At 36.6% G+C, this 26,133-nt stretch overlaps 1 protein-coding gene across 4 annotated transcripts in view; it reads right to left on the reverse strand.

Annotated features, from left to right (window-relative positions):
• The window catches only part of GRM5 (glutamate metabotropic receptor 5), a 240,335-nt gene that overhangs the window by 40,586 nt on the left and 173,616 nt on the right, over positions 1 to 26,133 (reverse strand). For all 4 annotated transcript variants that reach the window (XM_079301034.1, XM_079301032.1, XM_079301033.1 and 1 more), the window contains 2 exons: positions 16,697 to 16,932; positions 3,595 to 3,841 (listed from right to left, as the gene is read on the reverse strand). In XM_079301034.1, the coding sequence (XP_079157160.1) occupies positions 3,595 to 3,841; positions 16,697 to 16,932 (483 nt within the window). The remainder of the gene's footprint in view (positions 1 to 3,594; positions 3,842 to 16,696; positions 16,933 to 26,133) is intronic.

Below are 26,133 nucleotides of genomic sequence, written 5' to 3' on the forward strand. Positions count from 1 at the left end.
TCCTATACTGACATAAAAAAGATTACAGCAAAACTATTTTATAATATTGTCTATCCATAGATCTCAGGATGCTTTGCATCATGAAAAATTCTGTCAGAGTGGGGAAACTATGGTACAGCAGAGATTCATTGTCAAAATCACACCCAGGGCAGATCAGGACTGCAGTCACTGAAAGGAAACGAAAGTGGAGTCTGACTGAATGGAAAATGTGATATTGCACACATTATATTGTTCTTGAATCTTTACAAAGAAGAAGAAATAAGCACATATACAATGAAAAAATTTTTATACATCTAGATTTTGAAATATTTAACTTTCCATATTGTATAAAGAAGGAAATGTTCACAGCTACAAAAATTATCTCCTCCAAAGTTGAGGATATGAATGCCAGACTGACACAAAATAATTGAATCCAGATGACACAAGCACAAACCCAAAGAAATAGACTTTTTCTCATGGTTATAGACTAACATTTTTTCTGAGGTTCACAGACAAAGTGACACTTTGTTGAGGATTAAACAGACTAACCAAAAAGTTACTACAGAGGCCACAGTAGAGCCATTATTCAACACTGTCAGACACTCCAGAACAGCTATTAGTATACTTGGTTAAAGCTTCGATTTTAGGGTTTCATGGACAGACAAAAGTACTGCCAGTGCTTGACAGGCCAATGAACCTAAAACAATGATCTTCCCAGTAGTAGTTCCATACATACATGACAGGGGCAATACTGGAAAGGAGCCTAACAAATTTAATATAGTAATGCCTCCATAAGTCTTGTCTCTCTTCCCTGTGGAGAACAGCATTGATGGATGGGTAGAAATAGCCAGATTCAGTTAGTCTATTGCTGTAGTGGAGGCTGATGAGTCACTGGTTCCCTGGAGGTTCCTCGAGATAATACAGGGGCAGTTTGTCACTTTAGGATAGGAGAGACCAGATGGTACAATAGCACATTTCCAGCAGTGCTCTAATCACTGTGCAAAATACTTGTTTCAAAACAGAAGTGCCATGAAGTTGCTGGGAATACATATTCTACTGGTAGCACAGTCAAAACATCAGAATTTTGTTTTTCTTGCCCGTTCTTCCCTCCTCAGTTTCTTCTTTAGCATTTTGATAGTATTTACAGAAATTTGTTATCTTCCTGAGGAATCATGGCTTCCATACGTTTTTTTTTCCACGTTTCCCAACTCACATAAAACAGGCCCTACACTGGACTGTCTGCCTGCTTGAAACTCAGCGTACACATAAAGGGCTTTAGAATAAGGCCAGGATTCAAAGCATCTTGTGAGATTAATCGTCTGTTGTATAATATCAAAACCTTTTTGCTATACATTGAAATCCTGAGCTATCTAGGTCAGAAAGGGTTTTTATGTTCTGATTTCCTGCTTAACACCACCAACACAGTACAGCTGTGAGGATTTAAATTCCTGTTTTACAAAGTGAAGATGTACTTATCAGTGCAAGTGAACAGGGCAGATGAGCTGTTTCAGTATGACTACACCATCTCCAAGCTCTTGCAAATAGTGTTTGACAGTGCTTAAAAGACTACACACTACTAAAAACCTGAAAGTTAGCAATGGAGCTTCCTACAAAATCTCCTTAATCCTGAAAGAGTACATTGTGACTCAATGTTGCCCGACTTAAGCAAATAGAGTGGATTTAATGATGAAACTATTGTTGGACGAGGGAACAAAGAGCTATGATTCAAAAGAAAACAAAGTCTGGGACCACTTTGTAACCACACACAGTTCATTAGTTTGAGTAGATGCAAATATCACGCAAATCCAGGGAAGCTGGACTTTCATAATTGGTCTATCCTGAGGTGCACATTCAACACAGTGTCCCCATGCTCTTCAGGGAAATACTTATGTCCAATTGTGACTGAGAAAATGATGACACATGATATAATTTCTTCATCATCTTCCTTAGAATTTGAAAAAATCCAAGATATTCAATTGAATTCCTTGTAACAAATGATGTTTAATTGTTCTTGCTAAGAACACCAACATGAGGAAAAGGTAAAGTAAAAGATCTCTTTGCAAAATTTAGATATTGTTCTTGATGTTGTCATGTCACATGTTTCTTTTTGGCAGGCCATACATCACTCATTCATCTCAGTCATTTCTACACAAGAAACTGATTGGAACAGGGTCAGATGCACTTCATTGCATCCGAGAACCTTTAAAACCCCAAAAAATCCTTTTAAAGAAGTCTGAGATAAGTCTTTTTGAATTTGGTCCAAAAAATTCAGACTTAACACTTTTCTTCAAAATTCAGCTATTTGCAGAAATAGAAACGTTTAGCAGAAGACTGCTTTGCTCATGCTAAAAAAGCTCTGGAAACAAGTTTCCATCTGAAATTTTCATAAGTTTCTGCCAAGTTGTGCCTGAGTTCTCCTACTAGCCCACAGTGCCCTTCCTCAGAGTTTGAGTATGAAGAATTTGAAAATTTGTGTCTCCAGAAACAGACAGAGAGTGCTGTGTAGGTGGCTGTCCTGCTTCCTTGCTTTTGGAGGGACTGCTGACTTCACAGGTTTGAAAATAGGATATAGAAAAAAAAATAAGGTTTGAAATTGCAGAAATTTTTGGAAATGTCAAAATATTTTGACCAATGAGTTTAAATTTCCCAATTCATTCTACTAGGAAGTTAATGATTTCCTTTCAGTTCACGTTAGTGGGAGAAGACAAAATTTAAATGAGTGTATAGGATAAAAATTTTCCCTCTAGTCATCTGTTTATATGGCAGCATAGCAAAGATGTTTAAAACCTTCCAATAATGTGGACATAGAGGGTTATGTCAAACAATATTGGAGCAAAAGCAGTGAATGAGACATGAAATACATCTAAATATAAGGAATGAATATACTTTGAAAACTATCATACTTGCTTCTCATCCTCTGAAAATTCAGTAGGCAGAAACCCAAAAAAATCTCCACCCCCTGTCTGTTTTCAATGTGCCTTTCTATGGATACATGTGTCATAGAAAAACTTGTCTTATACTTCATAGAAGTATATATACTTATTTATGCATGTTACCAGCAAAATAAGATTTGTTTAAATTCAACTTGTCTTAGGGCAGCACAGTATGGATTGATAGCTTAGTGTGTTATGCAAGTGGAAAGGTTTCATTTGGAATATAATCAGGTTTTTAATAATTCTGATTTTTAAAATCCTAGATGTATCATTACAATATTTCTGATATTGTTTTAGCTTTCTTACTGAAAGAACAAAATCTGCTATGATTGTTTATAGGTCAATTCAACACATAGACTTAAACACCCACATAAAGAGGCTGTGGTGGACATCATGGTCTAAAGATCTGATAGTTTGTGTTCAATAATAATACTACTAAATGGTACAGATGAAATGCAAATTCATGCAGGAAGCTTTTACACTTGAAAGTCCACATCTTTAATTTGAAATGCCATAAAAAATGCACAATAAAAAAATAATCACTTTTTGCAAAATAAGCACAGGAATTAGGAAACATAAAACTAGGAGTATGGGATCTTAGCCCTTTTGTCAAGTCTGCACATATCCCCTAGGTACTGTTAGCCTCTCTACTATTTAACAGTTTGACAAATATCAACATTACCTTCCTGGTGAGTCACCATTCTCATCAAACAAGATCATGTCCCCAGAGACCCCGGTAAAGTTAGTCTTCATGAGGGATTCCAGGAGTTTCCGACCATCTATGGGCTTCATGGCATCACAGAGGCCCACATAGCCTGGGCACAATGACATCTGCATGTTGTGGAGCCCATAGGCCATGGAGTATATTGCATTGATTACAAAACCCATCTTGGAGTCCTGAACGTGCTGCGTCCTCAGAGTCATCTGGCCTGTTAGGGAGCAAGCAGAGGGTTTAGTGAATAGGGCTGGGATACAGTCAGATCTTCAGACATCTGTTAATTATTAACACTTAATTTTTTTAACACTTTTTAATTTCTTGTCTTGGGTTGCAATACAGGATGTGGCCAGAAATGTGTATTCTACCCCCATCTGCTGAAGCTGGGTGGAGCAGTGATTCCTTATCTCTGTGGCACATACCATCTGCTAATGGGCCATCTTTAAAACCAGGTGGGGCAATCATCTTTATCTTTTCCACAACCCATCCTTCCTCCAGGAAGATATCATCTGCTGCTGGCCCATTAAGTCCCACTGTATGACTGATAAAATTATATCATCTGACTGGGAGATGCTCCAGCCAGGGGAAGGAACCAGGCCTTTCCCACTTAGACAAAAACTGAAACTGTGGACAAAAAGTTATCCATTTTTCCACTGAATCCCAGAGGAAAGCCGGACCTTTCCACATCGTCCCTGGACCTTCAGAAGAAAACTGCACCTTCTCCAGGAGCACTGCTTCAGCTGAACCACATCTGACACTGCAGGAGGATGCAGCCACCATTTAATGGGACTGCTGCCAACACCCTGACTGACTGACAGGGTGTAAGGTTGTATTCTGACTCTGTCAGGGTTGGGATTGTTCTTTGTAATACTGTATTTCTATTTTAATTTTCCTAGTAAAGAACTGTTATTCCTATTTCCTATATCTTTGCCTGAGAGCCCCTTAATTTGAAAATTATAATAATTTGGAGGGAGGGGGTTTACATTCTCCATTTCAAAGAGAAGCTCCTGCCTTTATTGGCAGATACCTGTCCTTCAAACCAGGACATTTATTAACACTTAATTGTTAATTATCAATAAAAGTATTTTAAGTGTTTTAAACAGTTCATAAAAGAAGTTTTAATTGGTACACACACTGACCATGTTGCAATAAAAACAAAGAAGTTAAAGTAGAAGTTCTCTTTAAATATTGTATTATCCAGATGATGCATTTCTCTTTGCATTTCATCAGCTCACCTCACATATGTTGGTTTTAGAGTGCTGCTCTTTCATGTGCATTTTTAAAGCATGCACCATGGACATTATTACATAATATTTTAGGTAACCCAGAAACTTCTCTCCATCTGTAGAAATCTCTTCATACCTTAAGAAATATTAGTTGAAGTGTAAATGTAAAAGGAGCTTTTTCTCTAGAAATCTCATAAAAACGTTCTGCTTCTGGAAAATCAGTGAACTCTGTTGCCCAGAGAAGTTTTGGATGCCCTATCTGTGGCAGTGTTCAAGACCAGGTTGGGTGGGGGCTCTGAGAAACCTGGTGTAGTAGAAGCTGTCCCTAATCATGGCAGGAGAATTGGAGTTACATTGTCTTAAGGTCTCTTCCAATCCAAGACATTCTATAATTTTTTGAATACACTTTTGTTTCAGAGACATGGAACTAATCCTATGAAAACAGACTGACCTAGGCACCATGCCTTCACTGTACCAAAAGTTTACCCCAATAACTCTCCTACTTCATCATCTCTTGCTCCTCCCTCTTTATGAAGTGAGGATAACAATACAATACAGACAAATACATTAAAATACATGTGAAAGATTTGACAGTGTGGGTTAGGCAATGACTGTTTAGCCAGAATTGGTGAATCTTAAATTTTTGGGCTTTTAAAACACATTGCTTGCATTTCTATGCTTCTATTTATGCTTCTGTGAAATTCAGGGAAAAGAATTCATTTGGCAGCATCTTGAAGACCTTTATTTTTTGTAAAACACTGCTATTACTAGCACAGATTTCCTCTGTTGACAACATCAGGCAAAATAAGAAAAGGGTAGGTTGTAGTTTTTCTTCCCAGCTGCACTCTGGCCATAAGGTCTTTAATATTGTGGAAGTGAGAAGAGTCAGAGATAAAACAACTGTATCAGTGGTGCTGGATATTTATCCAACAGCTGGAAAGATTTGTCTCTGGAGGCAGGGCAAACAAAGAGCTCTATTGGAACATTTGCTCTCCTTTTATTAACTGAGCAGCAGCACTAGGAGCCAGAGGAAAGGGAGTGCAAGTAGCCTGCCCACTCCATGAGAGTCTGCTGCCACTCTCAGGGCAGGTGAGGGGCAGGGGTGGTGCTCACACCTGCCCATCTGAGTGCAGAGGCAGCACAATCTGAGCAGTATTTTGTGCCATGAGAACATTGAGGCACAGACAGTTTTCTCTTTAAAGAAATTAAGACTAATATATGACTCTCAGGGTAGCACTCATCTAGTTTAACAATACCCATCCAGAAGACAAGGACACATTCTGATGTGTAGGCACCTTTAGCAGAAAAGAATAAGAATCTCCAGCTGGTGATCAATTCTATCATAAAGCATGTATGACTAGACACAAGCATACCTTTTCAGTGGTGAACAAGAGCATCACCACACAGTAATAATCACTAAAATCTATTTCAGCACCGGGAATATCAGGAGAGGTAGTTAAACACATAGTTTGAACTGAAAAAACACTGTAGATGTCAGAAAGTGAATGAGAGAACTGAGAGATTTCTTTTCCCCCCCTATTTTACATAGAAACTGGCACCATCATTGCCAGTCAACCTCAGGAGCAGTGATTATTAACATCTTGGAAGCCCAAACAATATGATTGTGAAGTATCTTAATGGAAAAAAATAAAGTTTGGGAAAAACACAGTGCTGCTCATTTGTTATGTTTAACTAAGGTATTACTTTTTTCCTAATTAAAAATAATAGGCATGAAACCTGCAACAGTGGAGTACATGTAAAACCCATATTAATTGATATTAAGTGGAAAATTGAACAAGCATATTACACTGCAATACATAAACTTGTTTTAACCAATTATTCACCCACAAAATTAGAAGCTCACACACGGTGCAGTTAATTATAGTAGCCATTAGAAGGAATCAGATTTGCATTGGTAGTAGTATTTCAGTTGCTTTATTGAATATGATTGCTTAAAAATCTAATAACTTATTTCTTAATTCTTACTCTCCACCGGGCTTTGTGCTTCAATTTTATGAAATTATTATTCTGATTTTCTTTAAACACTGAACCTCATCCTGTTCACCTGATGATTTATAATGAGGATGCTTAGCTCTTCCTAGAAGCTGCCGGCAATTGTCAATGGAGTTGTGAGGGATTTAGCTGTTGTGAGAATTTTAATATACTTCCTGCAGCTGGAGAACACATTCCCCTGTGATATTAATTGCCTCACTTGGTTATATCGGGGCAAATTCAACCTGCCAAGGTCAGTTTATATAGTACCACAAGATTCTGTATTTAAGGGATAATCACAAAAACTGAGAAAAAATATTTTTTTTTCTTTTTAGTGTATTGTAATAAAACCTTAAAAAATATCAGCATTAAAAAAACCCAATCAAAATCAAGGCTGAAAGTTACTTTCAGCCCTCTTCACAAAGTATTTTGGCATGTCAGACTTGAAGAATATAAGTAACCCTTACTTAGCACAGTGACCCTAGCAGTGGTTTGCAGGGAAGGCTGAACATACAAACTAAAAGGTAGTCTCTCACTCAACAACAATGACAAAAAAATAAAAATATTTTAAATCTTTCTCTGCAGCAATTATGATTTAGGTAGCCTTAAACACACTTTTCACTTAAGAGTTCTTGCATATTGTTCTTTCTGGAACTCTAGCACATATTCTTATATTCTTACCCTTATTACTCATCCATAAGTGGTGTCTTCAGTCAAGAACCTTTCCTGACAGGAGGTGGTCATGACATGGAAAGGTGGCATGGGTGAATTTAATAGGGATGGAATACTGTTTAGAATATATCAACCTATTTATGAATCTATGTTGAAGTTTTCAAAAGAGCAGACAGTGATAGGACAAAGGGGAATTACTTTAAATGGAAAGAGGTCAAGTTTAGAGGAAGAAATTGAAGATGGTAAGTCACTGGAACAAGATACCCAGAAAAGCTGTTAATGCTCTACCCTGGAAGTATTCAGGCTGGGGCTTTGGTCTGGTGGAGAATATTCCTGCCCATGCCAGAGAGAATTAAAGTACTTGATGTTTATGGTCCTTTCCTTTCCAATCCAAACCATTCTATTCAATGATTCTATTGTACAACTAAATGCATGGAGATGGCTCAGCACTAAACTCCTCATCCAAATCTGTTCTTTTCTGTTGTCAAGTCTCCAAAGCACACAAATATGTAGATGATGAAAAAGAAACATATTCTTTCACCAGGAAAGTGATTCCAGCTAGCCACGGGTCATTTCTTGGATCTATTTAGAAACAATTAGTGCACTTATGGGCAGTGATCCAAGGAAGCACTTATGGATGCTGTTAGTCCCTGGTGAGCCAGCTCTGGACTGCTTCCCATGCTCCAGAGCTACTCCAGCAGCTCCCAGAACTGGTGGTTCTGGTTGGTGAGACTAATAAAATAGTTCTTCCAAGACTGAATACCTCCTTACAAATATGGAAAAAACAAACTAAACAAAACCCACAACTTTGCAGCAAATTCTGAAATTTATCTATTGCTTTTAGCACTGAGAATGAAAATAAGTATTCTTTAATAGATTTCATTACTTTACAGATTTTTTAATGCAAAACTTGTCATTCATGGTTTTTTTCCAGGTTTTTACTCCCAAGGAAGATGAAATATATTTTTTTCTGCTTGCCAGCTTGTGACACTACAAAGCTTCATCAAGCAAGTGTTAGAGTGTAAAATTACCATGGTTCAATATGCTTTTTCTGCTTTCTAACTTTTCCAAAGATCACAATACTTTGCATATTAATTTTTTTAAATAAATAAAGGATAAAAGATATAATGAAAATACTTTACATTCCTGACAGTCCTCAACCCCCTTGTTTCATTCTTTGAGGAGAAATAGGAGAACCAAATATGAGACACAAAATGGGACAATATTTTTCTTTCAAAGTGAAGAGCAGTTTGTTTGCTGAACACTGAAATAAAGGAAAATTGTTTGTGTTTATTTACTATTATTATTATTATTATTATTTAAAAAATTCTCGGTGATGAAAAGGTTGTTTATGACAAAGTCATGAGAGACATTACAATGGAAACACATGCACATCCTACAGCCTCCAACTCTTTCATAATGTTTCCCCATCATTATATCACAATCTAGTTTCTATACAATTTCCCTAAATGTGCCATTAAAAACTTCAGCGATTCTTTGTGCTAAGTTTTGTTTTGATGGACAAGTGAAATGAGTTCTTGTTTTGCTGGAAAATATGCCCTACATTCACATTCTGCTCACTGTACTTGAAATCCATCAACCAATGTTTTTTTCCTATATTTTCTTTCCTTTTCCTTAGTGAATTTCTTAGAAAAAATTCAGGACAACAGGGTAAGCTTTCCAAGAAAACCATGGTAGTGTCTGTCTTCTGCAGGATATAGTGTGTGGCTGCTCAATTCTGTCAGCAGGTCCATGTTGTTCCTGCTGTGCTCCTTGTGTTACTTACCCTGGATCTGTGTTCTCTAGAAGGCATGCCACCAAGTCAGTCATCCCAGAAGCATGCATGTCTCTGCACTGAAGAAATGTGTGGTGTTTTATAAAACAGAGGAAGTGTTGTAAGTAAGAACCATATTGTTCAAATCTTATCAAATTCTCATTGTTTCAAAATACAGAAAATTACTGATTTTGGAACCTTTCCGAAAGCCTGTTATCAGAGCTTTCTATTAATATGAAATGATAAAGTAACTTTCAGTTCTGTGTTGTTTGTAAGGTTCTGGGTGTATTTTTCTGCTAAAAAAAATAAATTCCAGTAGTTTATTCATTTATTTATTTCCCCTATTTTAATGTATTACAAGCTCTTTGACTGGTGAAAAGAGGCATTTTTTGCTCTATGGGAAATATCTTTTTTCTCTGGGAAATGTCATTTTGATGCTGAGGCAAAACACATAGCATAAAACTGAAACAATGTGAAGATAAATTAAAAGCTTGAAACAAAGCTTTTCAGCATTACTGAGATAAGAAACAAAAGTGACCCATTTCAATGCAGCTATGGAACATTTTTGAAATTTGACAAGGGAGTAGCTTCCAGTGCAATTCCCTCATCATGCTTTTGACCAGTTCTAACTTTCACTCTTATTAACTGAAAGCCAGAATCAGCACTATTACATTTTATATATTGAGGGGCACCAAAATGTTGAGAGTGACCAAAAGACCAAATTCAATGCATGGAAATACAGAGATGACTTTAAAAAAGTTTTTTCAGAGTATTTAGTTGACTTTGGTGTTTCACATTTATTTAAACCTGCATAGCCACGGCATTCCCAGAGTGCTCAAAAATCTGACAAGAGCTGGATCTTCATCCCTGGGTACCCACAAAACAGTGGCAGTCTGCTTCTCTTGCCAAGTTCAGTCTAGTTACCAAGAAATAATAACAGAATAGGTAGTCCTAGAAAAGGTAAGAAAATAGATACCTATTTCTATATGTAATTTTCTTAACAGTACTATTCTTCCTCTACAAAATTCAGTTTTTTTGGTCACAAATTGCAACAAAGCTCAACTGCTATAGGTGCAAAAGCACATGAAATGGAGACATAAAACTCTCTGTACTTGCAAACATACTTATATGAAGTATTTTAATCTATAGAGGGAGTTGAACTGCTGAGAGAAAAGAATGCCAGGAGCTACTCCAATCGAAATATCCAATATGAAATGCATATAATCTGAATAAATTTGATTGCAATTTAATTTTTATGGCTAGAGAGACATGGTCCAGATAGTTTCCAAGGCTCAGGAAGGCAGTTGGAGAAGCAATTGCAATATAAAGAAGAAAGTCACATTAGGTGTATCATCACATACATCTAATATATTGAATGAAGAAGTCAGGGAACATAAAGAGAAGGAAAATCACATGTGGCTTTTTTAGTCAGATTTTCTAGGAGTTTGATGAATTCTGTAAGAACAATGAGAAGATTCAAGCTATTAAAATGTTTGAGTTACATATGTGTTAAATTCAGGATCAGTCTTTATGAATAAGGCTTTCAAAAATATAAACAAGAGTACATAGCAGTTTTTAGCATCACACTGCTTCTTTCTCTGAATCAAAAAAAATGCTCTGAATAAAAAAAACTCGTGACATATCTGTGTGGGTTCCTGGCTCAAATTACATGAGGCTGCTAAAAAATTCAGGTCTGGATTTATGCCTTACAGCTGATTTGCCTTTGGAAATTTCTGGATCTGACCCAGCATCACTGTAAAAGTAGTAATAACAGTGTTTGGGTTCCAGGTTTGAAATGTGGAGCATAAAAATGAGGGCTGGACCATAATTCAGCCTGCCAGCCCAAGCATGAGTATCAAACTGAATGACATACAGGATTTATACAGGAGAATTATAAATGTTTTCTAATTCACTGTTTAAAAAACAGAAATTAATTTTCACTAAATTTGTTCTGCTTTTATTTGCAATCTAAAAATAAAAGTATAGGAATGCTAAGTCTGAGGAATATGATGTTTAAACGTGACACATTCCTTGAAATATGGAAAATACTTTTCTATTCTGACAGCACTTATATTTTGTTGGCTGAGTTCTGATTAAACCAATTTTGGCATTAGACTTTACATTTAATCAACAGATTTGCATGTTGCAGTGCAAAAGACTAGACAGTCAGTCATGTTTAATTCCTTCATTCTATCTGGAAACCCAAAAGGGACATTTGTTAAACCAAACTTCTGTTCATCTGAAACCATGGACCTTCTATGTGTCCTTTGGAACTCATTAAAAATAGATGGACCTGGATGAGATTTAGCAAACAGGTAGGTATTTTTTTATGTACTTTTGTTTTAAGTGCACATTTGTACCTTAGGATGCAAAACTTTTCTTGTACTTAGCCCAAATTTCCCTAATCTCCCTTTCTGCTAATAAACTCATTAATTCTCAATCCTCTTCTAAATTGCTTGGAAATATATCTATCACCCTTCTTTTATGAGGGTTTTTACACCCTTGGAAAAAGCACTTTTATCTCAGAGAAGCTGCATGGCTAAATCATGAATGGAATTTGAGATTTTTGCGTCCTTTAAGATGCATTCAGAATGCTGCTGCAAATCTCCTTTTCCTGTGAGCTGTAGCCAGGACACCTGTACATCACTGTGTGCTCTTCTTCCCTCTCAGCCCTGCCACTGGGTCCTTGCTTCCAGCCATGTCAGATATAAGCTGCTTTCCTCATTTTCAGTGCCCTCTATGTCCCGTTTGTGGCTGACCTTTGTCTGTGATGACCCAGTCCCTTTGTTTTCTACTTCACTGCTTTGAACCACAGTATTTAATGTCAGGACCCTGCTGTAAGTACCTGCACAAGTGACCTCTCACCTCCCTTCAGATTCTTGTTCCCACTGCTCTTTTACATGCAACTCCTATTTTTTTTCTTAAGTCTGTTACCTCTGCCAATCAAAGTAAGATACTGCACTGCTTCAGCAGCATCAGTCTCCATTTATTTACTCTTTATTTTCCATGACTTAGATCAAAGATACTTGGGATGCATATTCTGTGTTTGAGTATCACCATAAATAATGCTGTTCCATCCATGCCTCCAGCTTTTGCACAGCATGGGAAAAATAATATCACTTAACAAGGCTGGCAAAATAAATAATTTAAGAGACTGGTAAATGGAATAAATATGCTTCTGCTTCTGGTGACTTTGACAACTTGTTGTGTTCCAGCAGTACTGTCCATTGGTCCAGAGCTTCCCCACATGATCAGCTTGTGTTGGGTTTTGTTCTTGCTTGGTGTTAAGATGCATATTTTAAAACACCCTTACCAGGATAAAAAGGTACAAGGAATTAGAGGTCTGGTGGGAAATTTGTTCGAAAGAAAGCAATCACATAAGCATCCAGTCTTCAAAGGTCTAAAGGCAATCAATACCAAAGGATTAGATTAGCCTTTGGAGACCTGAAGCTGGTCACTGAGTGGAGTTACTCATCTGGATAAGCTTGCACACCTTGTCATGAACTGCTTTGAATTATGGTCTTAGATATTATAACAATCTCTGACTGGTGCTAGAGGTGAAACCAACACCAAATCTTATAAAATCTCAAGTAATTGGAGGCCATTAAATGTCTCCTTTTACACATGCATTTTAAATTTTATGTTCTGACTCTTGTTCTTTAGAGTTGGCTTGTAGCAGCTCTCCTGTGGCATGGAACTGATTACACTGAAAATCAAGTCAGATAAGTCTGAGAACTTCTCACTTTCTGTAGTGCTCCAGCTGGGCAGAAAATCAATGTTCTTAGCAATGACAGCAGTGACACCCATTTGGATTAAACAAGTATGTTCTAATCTGCAAATGAAAAATGAGCTGGGTGGTGAAATTTTCATCTCAGTGTGAACTAAGTGTATGTGAAGCGATGGAAACGTTTTAGTGCTTAATAGAAATGAATAGAGAAAAAAAATCTTTACTGTTTTTTGGATTCTCTTTGGCTGATTTAATAATTTTCTTATACATATCTTACTGAATCATGTATTCTTTAATAATAATGTCTGCCCTGAAACTGTCTATGAATAGCTTATGTTAAAAACTGAGAAAAATACTCACAAGTCACTGGTTACAATGATTTATGGATTCGTGTACTTTCTGTCACAGAGATAAACGTAGCCTAATATTCTACTAGGCAGTATTCATCAAAGCAAATGTAGAGATTTTAACAGTTAAATTCATAGCTGGAGCATAGGTGAAGTCAGTTATTACTTAGATTTCAGCCATATCTTCCTGTGCTTATTTTCTTATTGAATAAACTGTGATTAAATACTGTTAACCATTCTTTATGTATTTATGACAACACAACTGGATTACAGAGAACAATTAATTTTGTTTCCCACTAATATAATGGTTATTGCCTTTTATATAGGCACATTGATTCAATAATGACCTTGTCTATTAACATCAGCTCTATGTTTGTCTTTTTATCATTATCCCAAGAAGTGAAAAATTGCTTGAATTTTGATATTAAAAACAGGTTTTGATTTCTCTCCAACATTTCTCAGTAAACTTAAACTCTTAATTCTAATCCTAAGAAACACCTTAATTTTTTTGTGTGTGTGTTTGAGTTTATATATATATATATATATATATATATATATATATGCATTTATTTAGTTAGATAAACAAAAGGACATAGTCCTGTTTTCTTACCAGGTGAAATCAGAACCACAACTAATTCCTCATCATGTAGAACCTCTTAGGACAGTCTGTGAAATATTTGTTACCACTGAAGGCAAGTATCACCTTTACAATTGTGAAGACTGAACTGAGAAAATTTAGGAGTCACAACTTTAAGCACTCACAATAAACAAATATTAATATAGGAATTGAAAAGACATAATTTTCAGATTCATATGGGTGATAGGAAATGAGGCAGAAACAGCAACTACCATGCCAATTTCAAACATTCATGGTAATTTTGATTTTACAGCCACAGCATCAAAATCTCTCCCTCTTGCAATTCTCAGTGAATATATTTATGTCTTTATTGCTGGTTAATCCACAGAGTTGAGTAACTTAAAGTTTCTTCAATTTATCATATACCCTTGCCTACTTTTGGAGCTATTATGAGAAAAGAAGCATAGGTGTCTTAGTACTTATGGCACAAAAAATGTCATTAAGTAACTCTGCATGTCATCTTTCAGGCCAAACTTTCAATTTCCCTTATATGGGTTTTGAAAGATGGTCTAGATAAAAAAATTAGAACTATAAAGCCAAGTAATATGATGATTAACAACTTCCTGTGTGAAAATCTAACTAAATGGACAGTTTTAACTGACAGCTGAACATAATGTTGCTAACCTGGGAAATTCCACAACTGAATTAACATCCTTTGCCCTACAGCAAATTGAGAGAATTAAAACTTTAATAATCTGGTTTTCATTCTTTTACTGTACGCATCATGGTCCAGCAATTAACATTACAAGAAAACTGAAGAAAAGGAAATTAGAACAATCTATTTGGAAAAAAAAAAAAAACAACAAACTTTTTTCTCTATTCATGTTTTGCAAGTCAAAAGATTTTTATTTTTGCACCTTTCTTTCTGTGTCTTTGACATTCCCAGGTTTTAGGAACCTATTTGACTTGTGGCTCTTTGTGAGAAAGATTCCGGCCGTAAGTTCTGTTCACATTAAACTATTCAAGCTTTATGATTAAGTTGTCTTATATCCATTACTGGGTGACTTTATGTACAAAATAACATCTCCCTGCACTCCCATGATAATGCTTCTGAGGTGATGAATTTTATTTTAGATGCTATAAGACACTTTCTTGGCACTTACATTTCATAGTTCCCAATCTTCCACATAAAACATAAATTAGATTCTCACATGTCTGGTAAGAGGTAAGGTAAAAAAAATTCAACAAAATCAAATTGAAATGTTTTTTACATGGCATACTGATGGAAACCAGGTCTTTATTAGCCTGCATCCAGCTATGCCCACAGCATTGACATCTCAGGAAACAGGTCTGCATTATCATGGGGAAATCAATGAAGTTTGCTGCTCAATATGCAGTACCTGTCAATAGTGCAAATAAAACCTGTCTCAGACTGTGTTAGAAGGGTAACAGAATAAAAGTAATGGGAAAAAGTCAGTTGAATGTGGAAGGTGTACACTGAGATTTTGGGATTCCTAGATTCAATTTACATCTCACTCACAAACTTCCTCTGCGACCTTGTCCAAATCAAAAGAAGGACTTTAAGATCATTAAGTGGGATTTAGGTAAGGGTTTGTGTTGTGTAAATCCAATACTCTGATCCTTTAAGACATTTCTTGGACTCATGGGTGTGTGGAATATATTGACATTTTTAGGAGGGAAGAACCCTTGGGGTTTAGAGCTGTTGTTGTACTAATTCCCAGCACAGCACCACCTTATCCCCAGCATTGCCAGAATACCCATTGTATTAGTGATATCTCAAGGGTTAGAAAAAAACTAAAAATCTGCCCAGAGAGTTACAGAGAATAAGAGGCTTGTGAAACAGTCCTCCTAGCTTCAGAGGAAGGACCCTGAACAAAGGTCCCTGAACAAATGATCCTGAACAAAGGACCCAGAACAAAGGACCCTTTCCAAGTAGTCTGGGGTCTTCTTGCTGAAGCACTGAATCTTGGGTTCCCACTGTGTCTCTTGTCATTTGACTGGTGTCAAAGGTTCCAGTGCTCTTTGGAATTCAAGACATGGGTGCCAGTTCACAGACTAGACAACATGCTTGTACTGTTTGGCATCTCATGAAATAAAGAGCAATTAATAGCAGTAATAAATAATTTTAAAAAAAGCCCCAACAAAACACCAGAAAAAAGTACCACATCTATCTAGTAGTGCAGAAATGACAAAACGTTACGGGAGTTTTTGCTAAAGTTAGTACAATTGAATGAAAATAATCAGCTCAAAATGGCATATCCTTAAATGACCCATGGCTGAAAGAAAATCTGATTACATCTTTCAAAGCTCCTAATGTTTTATATGAAGTTCATAAATAATCATCACACCCATAAGTGCTTCAGATGATTTCTAATAAATATATTAGGTCTCTCATTGCTTTTGTGATGCAAAGCAACATTAGCTCCTTTTTTTCTGATAAAGCACCTTTAATTTTGTGTTGCAGCATTTTTGAAAGTGTTTACATGCCTGTGGAGATGGATTAGCATCAAGTTTTTCAAAAACAGAGAGCAGTTAGGTTCTGAAGCTCTATCTCTTTCTTTGGAAATGTGAACACTTTCAAAATTGTGCTTTTCATCCTTTTGAAAACAGCAACCATTGCAGTTACATCTTCTTTTCCTTCCAATACAATTCACTATTTCACCAGACCATGCTGCATCACACCAGACCTTCCTTCACATTGTTTAACCCAGCAGAAGTAATAAATTCACTTACTTGTGCAAGTCTTGTTGTATTTAGGGTTCTCTTGAGGAAACCCTTCCAGCCTGCACTGGAACCTGTGCTGCCAAAACTCCTGGAACCATGGATTGCGATGGTTGGTTTCTGGCCGGAGCTGCAGGTAGTAATCATCGAACCACTTCACGTCTGGGGACTGCAGCTTGATGGTTATCCCACCAACAGCTTCGTTCTGGTACCCTTCTGTCACGTCATACCTGTCTGCCCAGCCGTCACTGCAGGGGTGAAGGAAAGGGACACAACCTTGACCATCCCAGGAAACAAGAAAAGAGCTGCCCCAACACTGAAATCAGAGCCTTAGAGCCACACACTAGCAGTTGTGGTTCTGAGTGGGGTCTCATAAGGCACCTGCCATTCTTCTAGAGGAAGTTTTCAGTGTTTTACTTACATTTGACATGGACACCTTCTACTTAAATTATCAATTCCACACCCTCTGCATCAAGTAGTTGAAACAATGTCAAAAATCACAGACCCTGAAATCTGCTGTATATAAGTATATTTCTGCCTCAATTAACCTCATTGAGCTGCAGGGGAGAAAACCTTGGATTCAGCATTTCCCTGACACTGGGTTGATGCTACTCTTACCTGAGAGGCTGTGACTCTGAGGGCAGGACCTCTCACTGTGCAAAGGGCAGGACTGTGCTGCAGACCATGTCCATACTTCTTGATGGAGCATGGTCCAAAGAGCCAGAAGCAAATTTTGAATGGGCTGTCACTGCTCAAGCAGGAACACCAGCACAGACAACATGGCATTGCACCTGTAGCAATTAATCCTCTCTGCAGACACGGCTAATGAAGCTGGGCAGAGCATTACACAGCTCCCGGTGTTGCTCCGATTTCTTTGTTACTTGTGGCTGGAGCTTTATGAAGATGTGTGATACTGCACTGCACACAGAATTTTAATCCCCTTCTGTTAACCTTTCAGCTTGCAACACTCTAATTACAAGGAGACAGAAGACCCCATTCAAATAAAATGTCACAAAGTTCTCAGGATCATTTCTTTCTTCCCAATGGATGTTCTCAGTAGTACTGAAGAATTTATGAAGTTTCACTCAACACTAAAAATGTACATATCTCATAAGAGCATTTCAGATTTCTTTTGTTTTATCATGAACATGGTATTTCAGTCTTTCAAAAGCCTCAGGTCTTACAGTCAGAGACTTGGAGAAGAATCTCAGATTAGCATTTTTTCCCCCTCTAAAAAGTCACTGACGTTGACTATAGAGAGTACCTTTAAATCCTAGAAGTTGAATAATTGAAGGATAAAAAATAAGCTCAACTTGTCCTATTTTAAAACTTCTTGATTTGTTTAAAGCTACCCCTTCTGTAAGTTAGTCATGCTGTAAGTGATGTAGGTGACCTTTATGTGTGTGGATCTGTTGTTCTATTTTGATCATTCCCTGCCTGTCTTAAACTTTTCTTCTGCACTGCAGAGCAGGCAGGAATCCTGCTGCAGACACCTGGTCCCCAGAACATTCCTTATACTGTGCACTCAGCTGTCCCCACACAGAGCAAAATCCCTCAGAGAGTGACTCCTGCACAAGACTATTTCAGCAGAGACTGGACTCTTGACTGTGTCTTCTTAGCACAGCTGCAATGTCAGTAAATAGCAGCTTCACCAGGAGGAAAAAATATCCAGTGTCTGAAATCAAAATGAATCATTGAACATGCTTCAGATTTCAAATGCACTGATTTACTCAGCACAGAAGAGTGAAACATGCATTCATATTGCAAGGAAAAAGGTGAGCATTGCTGTTCAACCTGAAGATAACACTTGGAAATTTTGCCTTCCATTTTAGGGATTAACAGAGGTGTTAAGGTTCCCAACAGTGCTCAAGAGGCTCAGTAAGACAAACACCCCCATTTCCACCAGGAATGTTTACTGGACAGAATTAAAACCTGTTTAGCATTGTTTTGTGATAAAAGCCACAGAAGGTGTTTTAAATTTATGACTGATTTAACCTTTCCTTTAAGAGATTTGTCTTGTTCTTTGGCAAGTTTTTAAGCAGTTTTATCCACCCTCATGAAACCTGACAAGCTTTTGAATGCGGGAAGTGATAGGTTTTGTAGTGTGGGATTTTTAATTTTTTTTTAACTGGGTAGAATTTAAAAGAATTAAAGCCATGCTGTCAGTATCCCAGCTTTATGAGTTGTCTCATAGAAAACCTGGAAAAAAGCCTGTTTTCTTGTAATTAATGTCTTTATCATTTTCAAAGGAGCAGTTTTGTAGAGCTAATCCAGCAGGGTGCTATAAAATTGACAACATTACTTTATGATTCCCTATCCCCTTTAAGAAGATTTGCAACAGAGATACCATTTTATACCTTTAAATTATTAAAAAGATAGAAATGATGACTTTGTATTGCATAACCCTCCTTCTCAACTTTTCTGCAGGAGACCTTCTTAATTCAACAGAGATGGTTCTCATTTGAATAAGTATTTCAGCTCAGCTTCTTGAACAAAAGTTATTGAGAAATATTATATAAAATCTTCTCAAAGTGTGTATTGTACAGACAATGATATAGAGATAACAAAACCTCAGATGAACAGCAAGGCAAAGCAAATGCTAAACTACTATCCCAAAGTTGGAGTAGGTAGCCAGGATAGAATAAATATTAAAAAAAATATAGTTATTAATTTCAGAGAAGAAGAGTGAACCAAAAACTGGGATGTTCTAGAAAACAAGCTTGGTTGAATTAGCTGAAGATTTATAGCCTAAAGAACCAAACACAACACTAGGGATGATGTGCTATTTGTCTTCAGGTACATCAAAAGTATCAGCAAAAAGATCACAAATTGTTTATCATATTGAGATAAGCATTCAGAACTCAGCCTGAAAAGAGAATGACTCATCTTAGATACCAGGAAAGTTTTCTCACAGTAAAGAGAATGAGGAACTAGAATAGCTTGAAGTGAAGACTCTTAGGGGTGCCAAAGAGCAAGACAGAGAAGCATCCATCTGGTATAAATTTGCCTGCCTTGCTGAAGGGATGGCAGCAAGCTAGATGACTTCTTGACATCCACTATGCATTAGGACTTGTTGGGATTTGACATATGTCTGGGAACGATGATTCTGTAAAACCCAGCAGGTTAGACAAAAAATTCAAAGAAAGGTAAAACAAAAACTCTCCTTCAAAGCTTCCCCAGATTCTCATGATGTTTTACCTTGGTTACTTTTTCATTATTACATTTTTTCTCTCCCTATAGTTGCTATGGGAAGCAACAAGAAGAGACATTTATTTAGGCTAAATGATGTGTTAGGCTATAAACAGCTAATTCCAATAATGCAGTCAGGGTAGGCGGGAGTGTGCACTGGGTCAAATTATTCTAAATGAGAGTGAAACTGTTTTATCTCTCTTTTGTTGGATGAAAGGAAGGTTTTAACATCTAATCCCCAAATAACACTATCTCAGTATAATTAAGATAATCCTTTGAGGTTTTAAAACAGAAAAGAAATTCCCTAATTTAGACATTTTGTTTGGCAGGTCTGGCAGTTTAAGACTACTTGCTCAGTTTGGAATATCCATAGAATCAATTCTGTAATATTGGCCCTATATGTAAGACTTGTCACTCCCATAGTCTAAATGAGTTTTGTCATGGGAAGTTAAACTCCAAAACCAATGAGTCAGTGATAAGATACCATATTTAAACAATCACAAAATGGTTTGCACTGACATGCCTACACATTAAATAGACATATATATAATTTTTAAAAATTGACAATCTTTTACACTGTTTAAGACATTTCTTAAATCTCAGCCATAGGGTTTATAATATTGATTTCAGTGAATATTTTCAGATTCCTGAAAAACCTTTCAAGGAGGTAGGGAAATTCTGCCACTTTTTAGGGACAGCTGGACTAGAAAAGTTTCAAAGTGGAAAATCCTATGTTGATAAAGAGACTAAATAAATACTATAATTGACTATTTTCCATTCAGTCTCACAATATCCTTCAAGGACAACTTCAGATTTAAGTACTCCTGAACAATGCCAATACCTGTTATGGATTTCTTTCATTCCATGCAGAATCCTAAAAGAGTTGGAACTTTGCTGTTCTGAGAATTGAATTATAGAAAACTATACACAACTTGTTATTTGAAGACCACTATAACTAACAAACTATAGTTACAACTAGTTTATAACTATATAGATATAACTATAGTTTAACTATAGTCTGCTTAAAAATTTAGCAAGACCATATGTTGGATAACACAAGAGGGGCAGAACAAACAGGTACACTGTGCAAATTGTCAGTCCCTGAAACTACTGCAACTCTTTGCAGTCACCATTTTGTGAATATTTGACCATCAACTAATTTTATTTTACTAATAAATTAAACAACTGTGAGTTGCAAATATCTTTTTGACTACTGGAGATATTTTTGCTAGCTGTTCACTCTGAAAACAAGCTCTGATAGCCTATCAAAGTATCAGGTATATGCTATCAAGATCTATCTGGTATACTGTCAAGATAAAAAGATTTTTGGGAACTAACTAACTAGGATGGTAGAGTTTTCTGCTTTAGGCTGCTGCCAGCCCTGGGTGGGAGAAGGTGGCAGGGAGAGGTCAATGCTAAACCAACTACAACTGCAATCTGGTGGATATCCAGATGTTCCTGCAGAAGATCCTCCTTATGCTGCCCAATGCCCTGTTCTTTTACACCAGTTCTTTAGAGCCTAGAAAGCTGCAGAGATATCTACTAGTTTGGTCCATTGAGTGACAATGAATGAAAGTTTTCAGCTCTTGGCTCTGGACAAATTATGGTGAGTAAAAAGTTGTGAATTAGTGCCAGTGAGACGGAAAACACAGCTTTAGGATTCCTGTGAAAACCACCTGGAAAATTCAGCATACATTCTAAAACTGTTTCTAAGATTAGACAAAATACTAAGAGACACATGTGTATGACAAAAAATAGACTCTCTTTTGCAAACTGTTCCACTTATTTTCTACTTTAAAAATGCAGCAGGGTCGTGGAATCAGTTGAGCTGATTTCTTTTGCTCTGAAGTCCCTTTCAAGCTATAGCTAACATTATTACAGTAAATGAGTGCATTCATTAGGCTGTAGAGTGATTTTTTTTTTGTTATGCAAAAATCTGTTTGTAGGCAGGACACATAATAATGATGGAAACTGCTGTTCTGCCCACATCTAATAACTCTCCTGCCAAAAATCTGATGGACAGCATTCGAAAACATTTCTCCACCTGTGTAGGAGTTTTTGTCTAAGTGGCTGTCTTTAATTTTCATTTTGCTGTATTCCTCTTCTCTTCCAAGGTCTTTTCCATATATTTTAAAAGTTCTAAAAGTATTAGAGTCCTCATGCTCTTCTCAAAGCACCACTGGTCTTGCAAAGATAAATTTGCTTGGTTAATATTGAGGGGAAGGTGGCAATGCTTTTGCTGATCAGCTGTAAACTGGTGCATTTAGATGAGTTCATTTTATAACAACTGTGCATGCAATGAATTCTTGTTTTGCTGCCTGGCTTTTTTTAGATTGCAGATCCTCTTTTTTTTTTAACTTCCTTTTCATGCATATCATATAGATAAATAAATTAAAGGGTAATTCAAAGGAAAGAAATTACTTGATTATTTTTAAGCAGTATGGTCCATAGTTTTCTACAAGATGATAGCTAGAAGTAGCTATGCAGTGAATTTGGCAGACACCTTACACAGGGGATTACTGCTACTAATTACTTGCTGAGTATCCAAACTTCCCCAAGCTGGGAAAGGTTGTGATGGCAACTTGAGGGATCGGTAGCCTATAGCAACATCTAATTTGCATGAAAACAGAGAGTTTTGCAGCTGCCTTCATCTGTAGTGCAGAGCTGCAAAGTGATTCAGCCTGACTGTATTAGGGTGTGCAAAAAAATACAGTTTCCAATGTGTGATTCCTATTTCTTTAACTTTGCCAGGTGTCAAAGCTGAGCATTTTAACTGAAGTTATATCTATACATATAAATCATATGAGGTGTCCCCTAAATTGAAGGGAAATTTGCCTGAAACTCCTGAAAACACCAAGAATACTCAAATTGCGCTGCATGCTCTCTTGATTCCCAAATAATTATTTCATGAGAAGAAAAATTGACGTATTTCCAAGAAGAAAGGCATTTGGGATGCTGGATAACTTGGTTTTCCTAGGATTAAATGGAAATATGTTCTTTTGAAGTCCTTTACTTTTTTACTACGTTCACTCTAGATCAATTATTTGTAAATACTTTGAGTTTTGTCTAGACTACATAAACCCATTTTTATCCAACTCCAGTATCTGATGAGCTGATTGCTGAATTTGCTGTCATTCAGGGTGCTATTCTTCCTGAAGTGCCCAGCTGGTCCTTGTCTCCACAGACTCAGTGCTACCTTGGGATGCTCTGATTATGCTGACAGTGTCATGGACGTGGCTTGGGTGCTGCTGTCAGTGAGAATCAAAAGGAGAGCTCTGTGGGCTAAAGATGAGAGGGCAGTGATGGAGTGTCTTCTTGTGATCTGTATAGATGTAGGAATGTCCTACCCCAAGCTAATGCTTGGCCACATTCCAAGCAGGCAGTTCCCACATTCTGTCCAGTCTTCTGGCTACAGCTACCAGGAGAAATTGATAAACCTTTAGTAAGGGGTAGGCAGGGAGGAGAAAGCAAGCTTTTCATGAATCTGTGAAAAGAGGAGTGGAAAGCATTTTTCTTCAGATTTTGCATTAGATAAGGATGGTCAAAAGAGTGTAGAACCAAACAAAGGATTGTGCCTTGTAGGAAAACCTAAAATGTATTTGGGAACTGGCCATCAGGTATCAGGACTGCTGCCATCACTGTTTTTTTTACAGGGTAAAAAGATTACTTAATATCCTTGATGTGCATTTTCCAAACATGGCAACAGCTTTTCTTTTGAACAATGTTAATGCTGTTGAGTCATATTTATAATTCACTCTAAGCTCCTCAAACTGTAAACTTCTCCTAGTGACAGCCTAAAAGCCACCACTTACATAATGTCAGCAATAGCAGAAAAACAGGAAAGGAAAAAGAATGGTTCATGTGTAAACCACTTCAATTTCCTATGTATTTTTACTGTGAAAATACTGGTTTTTATCTTCTCCAAAACTTCAGGATAGCTTGAGGGCACAAAAAATAGTGTCCACTGCTATATTATGTAATCAACAAAGGCTATATAAGCATAAATAAAAAGTCATTAACAGAAATCAAGGCTTGGCAGAAATGATAAGCAAATACCTACTGTCTTGAAAGGCTGTCACAAAACTATTGGCTGCATATCCCATGTCCTTGGAGTGGAAACATCTCTGGGATGACCCTAAATGCAGAAAGATCCTGTTTGTTCTACAGCAGCAGAGATCTATAAACCAGTGCTGCATTTCTACTCATGATTGCTTGCATTGATTCAGAGGGTTTTTTCATTACATCAAGTCCACCAGGAGAAAAATAAGCTATTCTGAATCAGAGCTATCTTATGATAATAATTTACTGAGGCTTCTAGTGCTGGAATGATCTCCTATTAGATATCCAGCCACTCTTTTAGGGATAGGTAACAACAGTCTTTAAGATAAATTCAAACATAGTTACATGAATGAACAGATAAGTGTGACAGCCTTACTACTTTAAAAATATTTCATAAATGGGAAAAAATGGTTTGAGTGAAGTAATCTACTTATTTGACATTAAAAATTGATTTATGTATGCATACATATATTTTTTTCCTATGAATATATATTTGCAGGATTTTCAGCTTGAAAAAAGCAGCATGCAATAATCTCTCAGGTCTGCATGCCAGCTATTAAGTGCTTTTAACACGTATTCGTGAAGTTACTAAACTGTGTCATGAAATACAATTGAAAGCAACACTTGAGATGTTAGTTCTATTTGTTATAGAATAACACTTTCAGTAATAAATAATATACTTAATGTATAAACAAGGGATAGTATGACTAAATGTAAATGAACAGATCTAGGTATTTTCTAGAGAAGTAAAAATTAAACAAAAATGAATTTAAAAACTGGACAACACTAAAATTTAAAGAAGCAAAAGTACATTTCATATTTCAGTAGTTACACTTAATAGCAATGAGTATGTTAGCACTAAACTTTATAATTTTGGGTAGAATTTGTTTGTGACTATTCAGAAACTTTAAAATGAACCTTTGAATGTGCAACAAAAAGGTAAAGATGGCATGTTAACAATATTATTTGCATTTTAGAACCTATTTTAAAACCATACCTATCTGGAAAGGTTCCACTGGTCTAATAGCAGAGAGGTAAGCAGAATATTACTTTCTAAAAAGTCTTAAATCTCCAGACTTTGGAGTATACTCTAGTAAATCTTAGAGGGGCTATTATAAAATTTCTAGTTGAATAATACTTAGCAAATTCTGCATGTGCAATTGTTTTAAACTGACCCGTTACGTAGGATTTTTTCAGAGAAAGAATAAGTAACTTCAAGCCCATAAATGCAATAATTAGCACACAGGTAATTAATAAAAAATACAAATGAATTACTATTCACAGTCCCCCAGGGAGTCAGTAATTTCAATAAGTTTTTAACATCCTGTTCAGGAAATTGAGCCAAATAGGCAAAGGAAGCCAAGCTAGAACTAAAATAATAACACAAACAGTGCAAATATGCTGAAATTCTCCTCCTACTGAAATCAGCTGAAGCTTTGACTGACATCAGTCAGGACTGCCTCTTGCTCAGATCAAGACACATCCCTCTAATTAATTCAGTGCCTGCCTCAGACAATATAATGTGTGGTGACTAGCTCATCCCTTCCACTCACATTGACATTATCCATGGATATACAGAGAACTGAATTATGGAGCAGCTTTATAATCCCTTTATCTTCTAAAGCCCAATTCAGACTAGTTCAGGCGTCATGGACTACAAACATGACGTTCATTTAGTCAGCTCTTTGATGATATGATGCAATGTGTACATCACAAGGTTTGAGAAGTCTAGACAAAAGGATTCGTCACTGCAGCAAATCACAAATCTTTTACAAGAATCAGAGCAAAGGAATATATTTACATCTTGGTGGCACAAAGTAACCTGAAATCAGAATGACTTCCATTATATTTCTTGAAGTAATTGGGTCTCTCTGAAAAACCTAGTTTGGTGGAAGGTATCCCTTCCACCCCAAGCTATTTTATGACTTCTTTTTCTGGAACAATTTGTATTATTTGTATTTCTCACTTCTACAGATTTAGAACCATCATTTTCAAAAGTGAATGCACATCTATGCACTCAACTGATTTTACATAAATTATTTGATTTGCTCAGAGCTTGAAGTTAGGCATTTTAAGTACATGACCACAACTCCCACAGTGAGGAATTGATTTCTGTGTTGCCATCCACACAGACATGATAGAACTCACTTGACTATGCTCAAACTAAAGCCAGCAATCTTCCCCTAATGGCACTCAGTAAA

Source organism: Erithacus rubecula (genome assembly GCF_903797595.1).
Source record: "Erithacus rubecula genome assembly, chromosome: 1".
Lineage (NCBI taxonomy): Eukaryota > Metazoa > Chordata > Aves > Passeriformes > Muscicapidae > Erithacus > Erithacus rubecula.